This window comes from Myotis davidii, unplaced genomic scaffold (assembly GCF_000327345.1).
Source record: "Myotis davidii unplaced genomic scaffold, ASM32734v1 scaffold803, whole genome shotgun sequence".
NCBI classification, from domain to species: Eukaryota; Metazoa; Chordata; class Mammalia; order Chiroptera; family Vespertilionidae; genus Myotis; species Myotis davidii.
In genome coordinates, this window is record NW_006295567.1 from 189,921 (window position 1) to 206,696 (window position 16,776).

At 44.4% G+C, this 16,776-nt stretch overlaps 1 protein-coding gene across 4 annotated transcripts in view; it reads right to left on the reverse strand.

Moving 5' to 3' along the window:
• The window catches only part of CIT (citron rho-interacting serine/threonine kinase), a 173,750-nt gene that overhangs the window by 67,972 nt on the left and 89,002 nt on the right, over positions 1 to 16,776 (reverse strand). For all 4 annotated transcript variants that reach the window (XM_006770293.2, XM_006770292.2, XM_015568162.1 and 1 more), the window contains exons 10-15: positions 10,932 to 11,037; positions 9,880 to 10,023; positions 8,491 to 8,610; positions 2,645 to 2,815; positions 2,342 to 2,392; positions 1,791 to 1,844 (exon numbers count right to left, since the gene is read on the reverse strand). In XM_006770293.2, coding sequence (XP_006770356.1) covers positions 1,791 to 1,844; positions 2,342 to 2,392; positions 2,645 to 2,815; positions 8,491 to 8,610; positions 9,880 to 10,023; positions 10,932 to 11,037 — 646 coding nt within the window. The remainder of the gene's footprint in view (positions 1 to 1,790; positions 1,845 to 2,341; positions 2,393 to 2,644; positions 2,816 to 8,490; positions 8,611 to 9,879; positions 10,024 to 10,931; positions 11,038 to 16,776) is intronic.

Genomic DNA, 16,776 nt, shown 5'->3' on the forward strand with positions numbered 1-16,776 from the left:
AAGGTACATGCCCTTGACCAGAATCGAACCTAGGACCCTTCAGTCCGCAGGCCGATGCTCTATCCACTGAGCCAAACCGGTCAGGGCAGTTGCTTTAAATTAAAATTTAAAAAAGTAGAAACTCAAAATTTTAAAATGGAAACTGCAAGAAAACTCCAGTTTCGAGACCAGCACTGTCCACATGGGAGCCACTAGCCACATGTGTCTCTGGAGCACCTAACAATGGCTGGTGTGACTGAGAATTACATTCTTTTTAAAAAATATATTTTTTTATTGATTTCAGGGAGAGGAAGAAAGAGGGAGTAAGACAAAAACATTAATGATGAGAATCATTGATCAGCTGCCCTCTACATGACCCCCACTGGGGATCAAGCCCGCAACCTGGCATGTGCCATTGACTGGAAATGAACCTGGGACCCTTCAGTCTGCAGGCCAACGCCCTATCCACTGAGCCAAATTGGCTAGGGCCGGAACTCCATTCTTTATTTAAGTTCGATATATTTAAAAACTGAAGTAGTGTAAATGTCTTAATATTGACATACACGCTACCATGATATATTGAATTAAATAAACTATACTATTCAAATAATTCCACCAGTTTCTTTTTGTTTTTCCTAATAAGCCTACTAGAATATTTTAAATTACATCTGTGGCTGATAATTGTGGCTTGCATCACACTTCTATTGGAGAGCACAGGTCTAGGTGAAAACAGGATTCCTTACGCAAGCTACTAGCTAAAAGAGGCAGTAAAGGCTTTCATTCGTGGCTCAAGAACAGGCAAGAAGGGAAGAAATGAATAAACAAAATGTGGAAGATACAGACAATGGGATATTATGCAGCCCTGAAGAAGGAAATCCTGTCACGTGCCACACAGTCGCTGAAACTCAGGATGTTATGCTAAGTGAAATAAACAGTCACAAAAGGACAAATGCTGTGTTATTCTACTCCTACGAAGTGCCTAAAGCAGTAAAACCACACCAGCAGAAACACAACATGAAAAGGTGGTGCCCAAGGGCAGGGCTTGCAGGGAAAGGGGATTCGTGTTGGCAGGTACGGAGTTTCAGTGTGGCAAGACGGACAAGTTCTAGCGCTCCATGGTACAACATTGTGAATGTACGTAACACTACTGAACTACACACTTAAAATGGTTATGGTGGTAAATTTAATGTTACATTTTTTTACCACAATTTTTGTAAAAAGAGTAAATAAGAAGGAGTTCTCCTACACTAAGCCAATAAACACATTCACAAGCATCCACAAGGCATGTCTCAGAGCCACATTCATTCTGGCTCTTTTGTTGGTATTTCCAGGGTTCAACTAGCAAACTTTTCCGGATGCTGTCAACCAAACTCCCCCCTCCCCCCACCAGGAGACGCTTCCTCGGCTCCTTCCATCTTCCAGTGCACAGCAATGCTGCCCACAGAGTTTCTAATTGAAAGCAGTCTGGGTCGTGAACAACACATGCTTCCCTTACAAATGTGCAAAATGGGGAGCCTGGCCCCACGAAGGGAGAGAAGCCGGCTTCTTGGGTTCTGTCGCAGTATAATTAGAAATTTTTCTTGAGACTCTCACACAGCTTGGTTTTCAAAAATAAACACTGCTGACACATCTCAAAAGAAAAAGTATATTAAGAACTCATATTTCCAGGTAATAGCTCATCCCCCCTGCACTTTCCCCTGTGCTGGGTGACTAAATCTGTTTTGTTCATCGCTCATGCCCAGGAGGAGGTAAGGGAAAGTATTTGGGAAGGGGCGGAGGGTAGGTTCCCAAGAAAATCCCCTCGGGCTTACCTTCTCCAGCTTTTCTTGGAGCTCTTGAATTTTGAGCTGCTGCTCAGCATTGATCTATAATTAAAATCCCAGGAAATAAAGCAAAAGGCAAGTCGGTATTAAGGTCTTGCTACAGTTACTGCAGTCCTATTTTCTTGAGGTTCCTGTGGGGTCTTTTTGTTTTGTTTCCCTGTACCTACTAATGGAGAGGAAAAACAAGTGGCCTATCAGAAAAGACTGAATGTCCCAGAGCAAACCTCCAGCATACAAAATGGCAAAAAGAGAATCAAAGTTGCCCAGTGCCTTAAAGGCAAAGAGAATTTTCACATGCATTTTATTAAGAGTCTGGGTTTTTTGTTACTGTGAGCAGACATGACAAAAAAAAATGATGTCTTTTATCCCTTTAGAACTACAGCTGAAGCTAAAAGTGGTCACCCAGAGGTTGACCATCAAAATAAACCTGGAAGGAAGTTCTCTATTCGTTACAAGAGAATTCTTTCCGATGACTGGCCGCTGATAGTGACCTCTGAAAGATGATCTACCAAAACAGCAACATCAATAATGGAAAATACCTTCTCCAGTTTGGAATATTCTCCCACTTCAGGCTTCCCTTGATCCTTTGCCTGTAATTTAAAAGATATGACATAATGGGTAGCCTCAAGAATATAAAGTCTTACAGACAACAGTACTTCCTGTACTTTCTTAAGTCTCGGTGATCAAAGTAATGATGATGACGATGACGATGATGATGACAACAAAATATCTTCTGTAAAGACCAGGACTTCCCAACGTATCCCATTATTCCTAAACATAGACTCATCAGGCTAGATCATCCCTGATTCTACCCCAACACCCTCCTGGTGGGTGGCTGCTACCTTCATCAGTTTATGCTGACTTTCTGTCGCTTTCCGCTTGAACTCTTCGGCGGCGAGCCGGGACTCTCTCAGCTCCGATTCATAGAGGTCACTCCGTCTTCTTGCCGAAACCAGGTCCTCTTCCAACTGGTTCATCATTAACCTCATTTCTTCCACTTGAGCCTGGTACTCCTAAAGGGCGGACCATGGAAGAAAGGTGAACTTGAGAGCTACTACAAGAAAAGACGGGCAGTGAAGGCGGACAGACATTGGCCATAGAGGGAAGACAAAACTGAAGAGAGATTGGCAGAGAACAGACCCAGAGAGAAGGTGAGCAGACAGATGGGCAAAGGGAGAGGCGTGGGAGGGTGAGGAGGGAGAAGAGAGTATTAAATCCTTAAACTGTCTTAAAGTGGAACATGTATCACTAGTAACACCATTTGGAACACATGTGCCTATAATTAAGATTCTTTGAGCAAATAATACCACAAGCAAGCACAGAACCTTAAGGCATCTGCAACACAAGAGAGCTGAAAGGGATGTTCTTTATACAACTGGAACAAACTGCTTATGTGTAGCTTTCTTCCAAGGGTAATCGTTTCTATAGATTTGCCCTTTAGCAGTCAGGTGCTCCTAACGTAATTAGATATGGTACTAGTTTTAAAATTAACCTTTCAGATTGCTCAAGAGGGTAATTGGAAATCTCAGTGGAAAGAATCTTGGAAGGTGAAACTCATCATGTCAGTTTCTGACCATTAATTTTTCTGGACCCAAACTGAAGGAAGAACTTAACATTGCTCTTGAAATACAAGTCACCCTGAAATTTGCATGCGTCAGAAAACACTGACTCTGGTCAGAATAACTTGTGAGAGAGATTCCAAAGAAACAATCATCTTGTTCCCTCTAACAAACCCTTTCAAGTGATCCAGACAGCCTGACCTTTTTCAAAATGCATTTCTAAAATCAAAACAGAACATCTGAATTGAGGCTTTTCAAAATTGGATTTACCAGAAGAAATGGGCAGTTTTGAGAACTTTTGGTCAAAGTACAAAAATCATCTTTATTAGCAAAATCAAGACTTTTATATATAAGAATTATGAATGAGCACTTTTGCAATCCAAGATGCCTTGGGGTGGGGGTAGGCAGAATATAAAATGAAAGAACAAGGAATTGAATCAAGATTGTCTTTGACATTCACTATATACAGGGATCATCTCTAAGATCTGTTCTCCCAAGCAATAACTGAAGAGGTATCAATTGAGCAAGGATATGTATGTTTTAAATAATACGGTACAAAGCAGACCTCTCAGCCTATTTTAGCAGGCGATCTCCCCCGTGCACACTAACGGAGAGGTGATGTGCTATGAAAAGTGGGTAGTTCTCACGCAAGCACCCCTCTAACTGTATCCCTGGTAGAGGGGAAATGAAGAAAAAGCAAGCCCTGAGTGGAGCAGTCTTATTTCACTTTACTGAAAACTATACTGTCACTGAAGGTCAAGCCTAGATGTCATGGGGCTCCAGGTTTCTGGATGGTGCACACTAAGGGGGTGATGTGGGGTTATATAGCCAAAGGCCTTTATAACCTGCTCACAATTATCTGAACTCACAGAATGGAACATGAGCCAAGTATGTAAAACAATACATTTTTCCTTGGGTTTTTCCAGACCCCTGGATGCATTCTGATTATCATGGCTCTGAGTACTGTGCCTTCCTGGACCCCCTTCTCCCAAAAAAGAAATAATAACAATTTTTTAAAACTATATTTTATTACTGTGTTCATATAAAGACAAAAACATGATTATCTATGAAAAGTTTCTTTGACCTAAAAGCTCAATTTTTTTTCTTCTAAATAAAAAATTTAAATATTTTATGGGCAACTATATATACCATCAGTCCTACCCCACAGTCACAAATACCAAACTGTGGAGGAAGCTGAGTTGGGAGAAAATCTTGGGCATCTTATCCCCAAGCTCCCCTTTCTTTTCTTTTTTGTTAATCCTCACCCAAGGATATGTCTCCATCAATTTTTAGAGAGTGGAATTGAGGGGGAGAGACAGAGAGAAACATCCATGTGAGAAAAACACATCGATTGGTTGCCTCCCATATACGCCCTGACCAGGGCCGGGGAGCATGCCTGCAACTGAGGTCTGTGCCCTTGACCAGAATCGAACCCGGGATCCAAGCTCCCTTTTCTTTCTTGAACTTGTTAGTGAGAAAGGGATGTAATGTTTGTGTTTTGTCGACAGCAAGGACAGAGCAGCTGTTCATCCCCCCAACATCTCTTTCCTGAGCCGTCAGCACCCAGGGGAAAGAAGGCAAGAATCAGGCAACATCTCCGTCAGCTCTCTGAGCTCTTGGGGCACTCAGCCTGCTCAAGCATCGACAAGAATTCTACCTCATTTGTTGAGCCGCTGTTATTATGCTGCAGACTTCAAGGCAATCTCATAAATCCAACAGCTAATGCCTGCTGCAGGGAGAACCTGAGGGAAGGTCATCAGGTCTGTCTCCAAGGGCAGCTGAGAGCGGTCCTGTCTCAGCATGGGCGGAACTGCAGGTGGGAGCTGAGCGGGATCAGAATGGGGATCACGGACAACTCCCGCGGCCTGCCTAAGGTAAGTGTTCCGGAGGGAGCTTCCGAATTTTGTGGGAAGGAAGTCAGACGTGGTCCTATTCAGTGAGAAGCATCTTCCATGTTTCCTGAGCTTCTGCTTCCCTTCCTGAGGCAAGGGCGACGGCGGGGGGTCAGCGATTGCTGGTAAAGGTGCATGAATCAAACCATCACGGGAGACTCGGGTGTTATTTTAGACCAAGTCCAAATACTCTATAGGGGGTGGCTAAGTCGAAGCAAAATATTAATAAAATAAAGAGCCGTATAGAAATTAGCTTTTGAGATCAAGAGCAGGGGAAAACTGCCAAACCTGAGAGGAACCACCGTGCTGCAAACCAATTACAGACAGTCCTCGGGTTACGTCGGACTTGACATACGTGGTTTCGTGGTTATGTCACCATCTCCCATTTATTAAAAAAAAAAAGTTCCATCATTTCGACATATGTACATATATGTGCTTTATGGTTTTTATTATTTATTTACCATAAGTAAAGGTCAGGAATTGTTATCTTTCTTTTAAATTCTTTTACTGTTTCACTTCATTACTGCTGTGTATGTGCTCCATGTGAGTGACATAGGTGCTTATGTAGGTGGGTTCCAACTCGAAAATCATGTTATGTCACGCCATAGGAATGGATCTACGACGTAACCTGAGGACTTACTGTACTAGGAGCTTGCTGAAAGCAGGAAATGCTTTTCCTTTTTTGGTCAATCCTCACCCGAGGATATTTTTCCATTGATTTTTTTAGAGACAATGGAAGGGAGGGGGAGAGACAGAGAGAGAGAAACATCAATAAGAGAGACACATCAATAGGTTGCCTCCCACATGTGCCCCAATCAGGGCCAGAGCTTACAACTGAGGTACATGCCCTTGACTGGAATTGAACCTGGGACTCTTCAGTCCACAGGCTGACACTCTAGCCACTGAGCCTAAGTGGTCAGGGCATGGAAAATGCTTTTTCCTGGACTGCAAACATCCTCCTCTCACAAAACGTCCCCGAAGTCACTTTAATAAACCCTTTTTCTGGTGAGAAGTAAAATCAGACAGCAAGAAGTGTTCTTTCCCCACTGGAACTTTTAGCAGTTATTAAATCTAAAACTCCACATCACGCCAACTGCGATATGAATCACAAAAGACATTGCTTTGAATTCAACCACCTTTCAAAATGTTCTGTTAATTCTGTTTCTGTGGAATTTCATGGACACCAGCTGCTCCCTCTGGTGGCCAAATATAGCTTTAATTTCCCCAGGATGTCAACCAAGAGCAAATTTCCAAACACATTGAACTAATGGGAGAAAAAGAACCCCACCTCCTGAAACTTTTAGAATGAAAAACCATGTTGGAAAAAGGGGCAATGAGTCACCTGTCAAAGCAGCTCTTTCAAACTGAGTGGCCTGGAAAAGCTCTAAGATTAGCATTGTTCAGACACCTGCTAACCAGATTGCTCGCTTCCTATGCAAGTTTACTTACAACAGTTTAATCAAGCAAGAGGATAGAAACCAACCATTTTTAAATATTAAGGCGATTGGATTATACCAACAACACCCCCCAAACAATCATTCTTTCTTTAAAGAACAGTGAATGGATCCGATCATTTGCAGAAGTTTCTTATATTTAGCACCACCCAGATGGCTAAGTTGGTGCTACCCAGAGACAAAAATGTTCATTTCCATCAGTGTTTACATTGGGTTTTCTGAAGTGAATGAGAGTTGCCTGGCAGCTGATAATTCAGTTCTCCAATTGCTCATTACCATCTCTTCATGAAAGTTTCTATTTACAGTTTCTTCAAAGGACAGAAAAAATCTATGCTAAAAAGGAAACAATGAAGCAAAATAAAAAAAAAATGAACAATCTCCAAAGAAAACCCTTTTGAAGGGGGCCGGGGGAGTGGGCTTTTTAAAGGTCTCGGTGCTCTTTTCTGAATACACAGGATGTTGCTTTCTGCACTCAGATTTGCTGTGTTAATCTCACTCAGTCTTACCTCTTCTTCTAGACCAGTGGTCGGCAAACTGCGGCTCGCGAGCCACATGCGGCTCTTTGGCCCCTTGAGTGTGGCCACGAAGTTTCAATCGCACTGTACGTGCGCACCCGCACGTGGTATTTTGTGGAAGAGCCACACACAAGAGGCCGCAGTTTGCCGACCACTGTTCTAGACTATTTCTTTACATTTTACTTATATGGTAAGTTTTACTTACTATGAATTATTCTGGCTTCTCTCAAAAACTTAAAAGTGAAGCTGAACAGCTATAAAAACCTTTAATTTCTTTTTAATGATCTAAAGCAGAGGTTGGCAAACTCTTCCTGTAGCTAGACAGTAAGCAATTTCAGCTTTGCAGGCCAAATGGTCTTTGTCACAACTCCCCTCCGCCACTGGAGCAGGAGTAACAGATATGGGCAATACGTAAGGGAATGAGCATGGCTGTCCACAAAAACCTTATTATGGACACCGAACTCGGACTTCCACAGACTTTGCATGTGCCATGAAATATTACTCTTCTTTTGATTTTTTTCCACAATTATTTACAAATGCAAAAGCCATTCTTAGCTTACGGTCATGGAAAACAGATGGTGGGCCAGACTTGCCCCAGAGGCCACAGCTGTCCTGCCTGTGCTCTAAACCTAAACTTTTCATTGAAAAGAGCAGCCATTATGGGCACAGATTTCAAAGGAGCTACAACCAAACACTCTACAGTTTATATCAGGGGTCCTCAAACTTTTTAAACAGGGGGCCAGTTCACTGTCCCTCAGACCGTTGGAGGGCCGGACTATAGTTTAAAAAAAAAACTATGAACAAATTCCTATGCACACTGTACATATCTTATTTTGAAGTAAAAAAACAAAACAGGAACAAATACAATATTTGTATTTGCATGTCGCCCGCGGGCCATAGTTTGAGGACCCCTGGTTTATGTAAATATGGGGTAGCTGGAGGGGGGTTAAAGAGAAACCAAAGGACTTACATGCACGCATATTAGCATGACCAAGGGACACAGACACCGGGATGGGGGGGGCTTGCCCGGGCTAGGAAGGGATGCGGGGGGGATCAATTGGGGAAAAAGGAGACATATGTAAAACTTTAGACAATAAAAAAATAAAATAAAAAGATTTAACCCTAATGAAAAAAAATAAAATAAAAAATAAAGTTTCCAAATGACCTACATCTCTCCCCCTTTCTCTTTCCTTCTCTCCGCCTCTCAAACACCCCTCCCTGAATGAGAGGTCGGAGCCGCCGCCCTGCTCCCGGGCAGGCAGTCATACCTGCTCTTTGATTTCCTGGAGCTTCCGGCTCTGCTCTCTGATATCATGGAGAAGCTGCAGTGCTTTGTCATCCTCCTGGGACACCTCCATCCGTGCTTGCTCCAAACTTCGCTTTAAGCTCTGCAGAAAGCAAAAATTTTAATAGGGATGCCCTGCAGAGCCTGCTCTGTTTGAAAAGATTCATTAAGGGAGCTGCAAGCTGCTTCGCAGACAGCAAGACGGTGTCAGGTGATGGACCAAAGTCGACAACTTCCAGTTGGTTGCTGATTCCAGTTTTCATCCTGTAAAGACCCCTGGGTTCAAGAAAGATCATCTCAATCCTGTGACCTTATGATCCAGCCTGAAGCTACAGCAAGCTGTCTCCTACCACCGTCTCCCTGTCCCAGCACATACTTACTTGCATGTTTAGGACTAAACATTAATAAGATCCCTTAGCTGTTATAACCACCACTGGGATAGTCACAGAGTCTTGTCTGTAATAACAGTTATTCAAGGACATGCTAGTATATAACTCTTTCAAAGTAGCAATGACTTCATTCTCTGCCCTATTGTCCCTTGAGACTCCAAATAGTCTATTTCCATCTCCTGGCTTACGTCTCCTGGATACCTTTCATCCATAAGGTTCCCTCAGTGCTTCAGTGGCACTGAAATATATATCTGAAATACATAGCTGAATAACTTCACCCACCACTGAAAGGCAGCCAGATCTGGAATGGAAACATAGCAGTTACTCTTAATTAGCCACGTCCTATAGATCTCTCCCTCGTGAGAGAAGGGTGGGGGAGGAAACTTGAAAAATGTGTGATTCAATTTTTTAAGACTGTTTAGTTGGGCACATTAAAAAAACACCTGGATGAAAAATTTAACGAGACAATGGAGAAGACAGTCTACTCTTGTGATGGAAAGGGGAAAAAAAAGCCACATGGTAAATAATGACAGAGGGTCTGGGTTTTAAAGGCTGAGTTTTCTTGTTGCTACGCCAGTTGCAGGCAATGAAAAATTGATTTCAGGCAGATTCAAAAGACATTTTCTTGTGCTTATTTGCGAGTTGGTTCCCGAGGCTGATCGTGCCACACATGGTGTCGGTTTGGACCAGAGAGGTTGGGATGGGTGAAGTTAGGACCCTTGGTGACTTGCTGCAATGATGACTACGCCCATCTCCAAGCTCTGCGGCCTGCCTGGACTTCCTGGGGTCCAGTCTCATTTCTCTCTGGGACCTCTCGCCAGGCTCACACTGCTCTGCAAATCACAATGCTTGCTTTTGTAAGCTCTCTTTCTCTACTCTCTGCCATTGGCTGTGATGTGCCTCATGGAGCTGTCATGAACAGGATGAGACACACACAACAGGAAGTGCCACCTCCAAGGGAAGGGGACTTGGGGAAGGCTCACACTGCATTCTGTGATGTAGGTAGCAAGGTCCTGCTCCAGGAGGGATCTCTGAGTCTCAGAGGCCTTCAGCTCCACCTCCTTCTGACTAAGCACAGCCTCCACCTCTGACACTCTCCGATGTAACCGGGTCATTTCCTGCTCCATCTGAAATAAACACATCGACAGGTTATAAAGGCCCCTGGAGGTTCGTCGGGGGCTATCACATCTCAAGTGGCCTCCAAAACCACCTGGTGGTCTGGGCTGGCACTATCTCGCCAAAGGTTGGGATGGAAATACCATTGTTTCTTCGCCCAGGAGCGCACAGTTCTTCGTAAGGATAGTCACCAATGCTAAGTCACTCCTCTCATTCAAGTCTCGGTTCACACTTGGTCACTCCTCTAACCCAGTGAGCAAGAAAGCCACAATCATCACTTTTCACCTGCTTGCTTTTTTGGTTTGGTTTGGTTTTTGCAGACGTCACTTTAATGTTACCCCAAATCCATCTTGATCCCCCCCATCTCCTTGCAAAGATCTAGAGGACAATCCAGGACAGGGCAAGGAGATATGTATTCGTCTGCACTCCTAGGAGTCCCAGGCAAGCAGTGACTTTTATGAGCTTCCAGAAAGCTGCCCCTGGGCAGGTACAGTGAATGTTAAGAGACGTTGAGCATAATCAACACCGTGGCAGCAGTTACATAAGCAGGAGTTTTAAAAGACTAGGAAGAGAAACTTCGCATCACTCAGAGCAGATGGGATGCATCTCGGCCACAGGTGAGGACCCACACCACCTGCCGGAAGAAGCGGACATCTGGCTGGGTCATGCTGAGAAACAGGCCGTTTTAAATCCAGGGCCTCCTCTGGTTAAGATTTAAAGGATTTACAGCAAAGTCAAGGCCCGAATTCATCTCCCTCTGAGCTGCTGGAGGTGTGACTTCAGCGAGGGAGATAGCACCTCACTCGCTCTGTATGGATCAGGTGGCTCAGTGCCAGCAGCGGCCCCGGGCGGCTCCCTTGGCATACATTGACAGGAGGATCCTGGAGCAAGGAGAGAGGCCGGCTGTGGAAATAAATACCTTGTGACACTTGTCCTGGGAGTCTTGCAGCTCTTTGCTTTTGATGAGAAGTTTCTTTTCCATGGAGCTAGTCTTGGCAGGGGAGTCCAGGCCCGACACAACAGACCTAGACAGAAGGAAACCAATGTCAGGGTGGCAAGTGCACGGCCTGAAAGCCACACTCAGAAACGACGCAGGGACGATGGAGCTTCCAGAGCTCTGTGGCCATCAGCAGGGCTTCTAATGGCATCACGGCCATGAGGCAGGAAGGTGGAAGGAAGCAAGAATTCTGGATGCAGGCAGAGCTGGGTGTCAATTCAGTTGCCACTGACCTGAGGCAATATTCAGACTCTCTGAGCCTCGGTTTCCATGTCTATGAGGTGGAATGCTAATAAAAGGACCTACCACAGAGGAGATTGTGAGCAGCACCCTGCCTACATGGCTTCACGCACACTCAGCAGATATGTGCTGTGCACCTACTGTGTACCAGAAACTGTCCCAGGAACTGGAATAGCAGTAAATTAGACATTAAGGTCCCTGCCCTCCTGGAAGTGACATTCCGCAGGGGGCAGAAAGAATGCATCGGGCAGACACACACAAAAAGGTTACAGATGATGACCAAGAAGGAAACAGGGTGACATGACATGAAGACACAATGGATCCAGGGTCTGCTTTAAGCAATAGTAATCAGGGAGTGCCTCTTGGAGGAGGTGACATTTAAGCTGGGGCCTAAGGATGGGAAGGTGCAGGCCATCCAAAGCTCTGGAAGGAAACAAGCTCTAGGGAGGAGGGATAATTGATATAGTCCTGAGGCAGAGCAGAGCTAACACAGCAAGTGCACAATAAATGTACACGGATAAAATTATTGTTTATTCCATCCCCAAGCTAGCCAGTTGATTCTGTTTCATTTTATACAAACCGCTGAGGCTAAATAACTATGGTAGGCTGAATAATGCCCCAGCCCCAAGAGGTCCACATCCAAATGTCCAGAACCTGTGAATCTGTTACCTGACACAGCAAAGGAGACGTTGCAGATGTAATTAAGTGAAGGATTTTGAGATGGGGAGATTAATGTGGATTATTTGGTTGGGTCCAATGTAATCATAAGGATCCTTATAAAATGAAAGCAGAAGAGGGAAGGAGATATGACAGCAGAATCAGGGTCAGAGTCAGAGAGAGATTAGAAGATACCACACTGCAGCTTTGAAGATGGAGGAAGCGGCCACAAGCCAGGGAATCTAGGCGGCTAGCAGAAGCTGGAAAAGGCAAGGAGACCGATTCTCTCAGAAGCTCCAGAGTGCAGTCTTGTCTACACCTTGATTTCAGCTCATCTCAGACTTCTGACCTCCAGAACTTGAAGGTAGTTAATGTTCTGTGTTAAGCCACTAAATTTGTAGCAATTTGTTACAGCAGCTCTAGAAAGCTCATACACTTACTGGGCACTGACTACATGCCTGGTTCTGTTCTAACTCTAGACATGTTTTTACTCTCTATTCCTCACAACTCTGGGAGGCAGATACAATTTATTATCCTCATTTTATAGATGAGGAAATTGAGGCCCAGAGTGATTAAGCAACCTGCCAGTTACTAAATGGTTTCAGTTGGTCTCACAATAAAGAGCTGGGGCAGGGAGAATGATTTGATACACCTGATATAACCCTTGGAAAAATATCACAAAAATAATGCAGCGTGAACTCCTGCGAGTGGGTTAGAAGGATGCTCTCGCCACAGAAAGGATATGCTTCTGTGTATCACTCGCGCACTCTGCCTCATCCCTAGGAACAGCTAATTATGGGTGGAAATGACAGTCCCCTTCCAGGACAGCTTCCCACAGAGGTTGGCTCCCAGGGCACAAACACTGGGACTGGTGAAGGGCTGGGTCAGAGCAACAACCGACAAGGGTTCTCACATAGGTAAGGACATGCAGCAGAGCCCACCGCTGTCCCACAGCCCCATCTCTGTTGCCTTGGTAATGGGATTGCAGGAGCTGGTTCTCCATAAGCATTCACTTCTTACCAGCAGGTGAAAGTTCCGCTTTCTGCCGACCCAATCTACTTCCCTGCCTGAAAGAGGTCAGTTCCCTGCAGCAACTCAGAACACCTCTCCTTGCAGCTCCCTGCCCCGTGACGGGGTTGGCGGGATAGTGCTGTCTTGTCATGACGCAATGACAGCTCCCTACATACACACTACAGGGCAGCCAAGCAGGTCAACACCCAGAGCCAGGCTGCTTTGTTCAAAACCTGACTCTGCCATGCTAGCTGTGTAACCTCTCTGAGCTGCGGTTTCCTCATCCGTAAAATGGGGATAATTCTCAACCTACTTCAAAGAGTCCCTGCAGGGATTAAGTGAGATAACCCAGGTAAAGCCCCAAGCACAGTGCCTGGCACATCGCGAGGGTTCAATAAATGCCGGCCATTTACTAGTATCTCTGTCGTTCCTGTCATCACTACCCATGCAATGTCATAAATAGCACATGCCTCACAGGCCTAAAACAGTTGCTTGAAATAGTCAAACTCAGGGGGTTGAATTCACTCTGTGCTATTATTCACATTAAAACAAATGTTGCTTATTCATAGAAATGGGCAACAGGGACTAAAATCCAGAAATAAATCCTTTTTAAAATCTAACATTTAGCCAAAAATTCTAACTGACTTCTACGCCTCTCATTAGCCTGTTTGGTACCTAAATCTAGGTACACATACACACACACAGTTTCCCCCCCCCTTAATCTGAGACGAAATGGGTTGCTTGGCATGACTTGAGTTACCCTTGCTGCTTCCTTCATTCTTGTCTTCACTCTGGGGGTGAGCTAGAGAAGAAGACCCAACCCACCCAGGAGGGAGGGCTGATCTGCAGACAGGCTCGCAGGTCCTTCAGTATCAAGAACCCCCGCCTGTCATTACGTCACACGCACTGACCTGAGTCGGAGAAGACAACACAGGACACAGCTCTCTGTGCCCAAGCACAGTGCCTGGCACTCTTTAGAGAAGTGATCACATGGGTGCATGATGATGGGATGGGAAGTGGCTCCCACAACCTGATGACACGTGGAGGGCAGGCTTAACGCTTGAAGTGCGCTGCTGTGGGTGCAAAGCTGATGGCTTCATTCACAAAACAAACAAAATCCTACTCTACACTCATTAATGGGACCCCGAATTGAGGAGATGTGTGGCCCTACTCACTGGCTCTTGCAGGAAGGAGACAATGCGACATCCCTCCTGGTCACCCGAGGTCCAACGCCCTCATTCTTCTACTGCTTTCATACTTGACAAATTTTCACTGTTTAGAAGGTCTAAGTACAACAATTAAGAGCTCTTCCAAATAAACGGGTTAAGAAAATAGTCTTTTTAAGAAATGAAAATCATATCTATAAAAAGCTATGGTGATTGTTATCTTGTTGCCAGAATACCATCTCAATGTACTACAAATGTTAAATGGTAACTATCCTGTACCCACCAGTATAAAAGAAGTATGTACCTCTCCATTTTACTCTATCCAATTCTAGACATTTCTTCTTCCTGGTTTCTCCTACCTCCTTCATCTACCACCAATGGGTTTCATGTAACCCTCCTTACATGTTCTCCTTTGACTCTAAAAGTATAAAGAGAGCCGCAAAACTGCCATTCTCTAGAGCAGTGGTTCTCAACCTTCCTAATGCCGTGACCCTTTAATACAGTTCCTCATGTTGTGGTGACCCCCAACCATAAAATTATTTTCGTTGCTACTTCATAACTGTAATTTTGCTACTGTTATGAATCGTAATGTAAATATCTGATATGCAGGATGTATTGTCATTGTTACAAATTGAACAAAATTAAAGCATAGTGATTAATCACAAAAACAATATGTAATTACATATGTGTTTCCGATGGTCTTAGGCGACCCCTGTGAAAGGGTCGTTCGACCCCCAAAGTGGTCGCGACCCACAGGTTAAGAACCGCTGCTCTAGTTCTCAGTTCTTTGAGATCTTGCTTCTGGGCTTGTTCTCAGTTTGGCTCAAATAAACTCTTATAAAATTTTAAATAATAAACAAAATAAAAATTTTAAAAGCTCTGGTAAGAATTCTGTGATTAAACCGGCTTGTAGCAACAATCCCATAAACAACAATGGGATTGGAGCATAAGGCTGGGGGATAGAGAGCAAAGTTCATCGCAGCCCTCTGAACATCCCTGCACCTTAGTGTCACCTGGAGAGCCTTTGAAAAATACTGATGTTGGACAATGAAAATACCCATGTGATACTACCATGATGGATACATGTTATTATATACGTGTCCAAAGCACTACAATGAATGGTACAACAAGAGTGAACTATGAACTCTGAGTGATAATGATGTGTCAGTGTAGGTTTTATCCATTGTAACAAAGGTACCACTTTGGTGCCAGATGTTGATAGCGGGAGCAAGAAGTATGTGTGAAATTTCCAAACTTTCTTCTCAATTTTGCTGTGAACCTAAAACTGCTCTTAAAAAATTAAGCAAAATCACTAATCATACGAGAAATGCAAATCAAAACAACAATGAGGTACCATCTCACACCTGTCAGAATGGCTATAATCAACAAATCAACAAATAACAAGTGCTGGCGAGGTTGTGGGAAAAAAGGAACCCTCATGCACTGCTGGTGGGAATGCAGACTGGTGCAGCCACTGTGGAGTTTCCTCAAAAAACTAAAAATGGAACTCCCGTCTAACCTAGCGATCCCACTTCTAGTAATATAACCCAAAAAACTAGGAACACCAATCAGAAAGGATATATGCACCCCTATGTTCATAGCAGCACAATTCACCATAGCTAAGACTTGGAAACAGCCTAAGTGCCCATCAGCAGATGAGTGGATTAGAAAACTGTGGTACATCTATACAATGGGATACTATGCTGCTGTAAAAATAAAAGACCTCTTACCATTTGCAACAGCAGGGATGGAACTGGAGAGCATTATGCTAAGTGAAATAAGCCAGTCAGAGAAAGATAAGCATCACATGATCTCACTCATTTGTGGAATATAATGAAGAACATAAACTGATGAACAAAAACAGATCCAGAGAAAGCATCTATCAGACCATCAAACCTCAGAGGGAAGGTAGGAGAAGGTGGGGGTAAAGGGGAGAGATCAACCAAATGACTTACATGCATGCATGTAAGCTAACCAATGGACACAGACACCAGGGGGTGAGGGAATGGGGGGGGGGGGGGCAATGGGGGGATAAGGACACATATGTAATAACTTAATCAATAAAGAAAAAAAATTTTTTTAAATTAAGCCTTAAAAAAAAGATGTCTGGGGTCCAAAAAGACCAATTAAATCAGAGACATAGAGACTAACTAGAGGCCCAGTGCATGAAATTCCTGCACAGGGGGTGGGAGTGGGGGGTGTTCCTTAGCCCGGCATGCACCTTCTCCAATCTGGGACCCCTCGGGGGATGTCCAACTGCTGGTTTAAGCCCCATCCCTGTACCGGCAGTCAGACATCCCTCTCACAATCTGGGACTACTGGCTCCTAACCGCTTGCCTGCCTACCCGCTTGATTGCCACCTAACTGCTCCCGTTATGGCCCCCAACTGCCCTCCCCTGCCAGCCTCATAGCCCCCAAATGCCCTCTCTGGCCAGCTTCATGGCTCCCCTGCCAGCCTCATGGCCCCTAACCACCTCTGCCTCGGCCCCACCACTGTGGCTTTGTCTGGAAGGAAGTCACTTAGCTATGGTGAATTGTGCTACTATGAACATAGGGGTGCATATATCCTTTCTGATTGGTGTTCCTAGTTTTTTGGGTTATATTACTAGAAGTGGGATCGCTAGGTTAGACGGGAGTTCCATTTTTAGTTTTTTGAGGAAACTCCACAGTGGCTGCACCAGTCTGCATTCCCA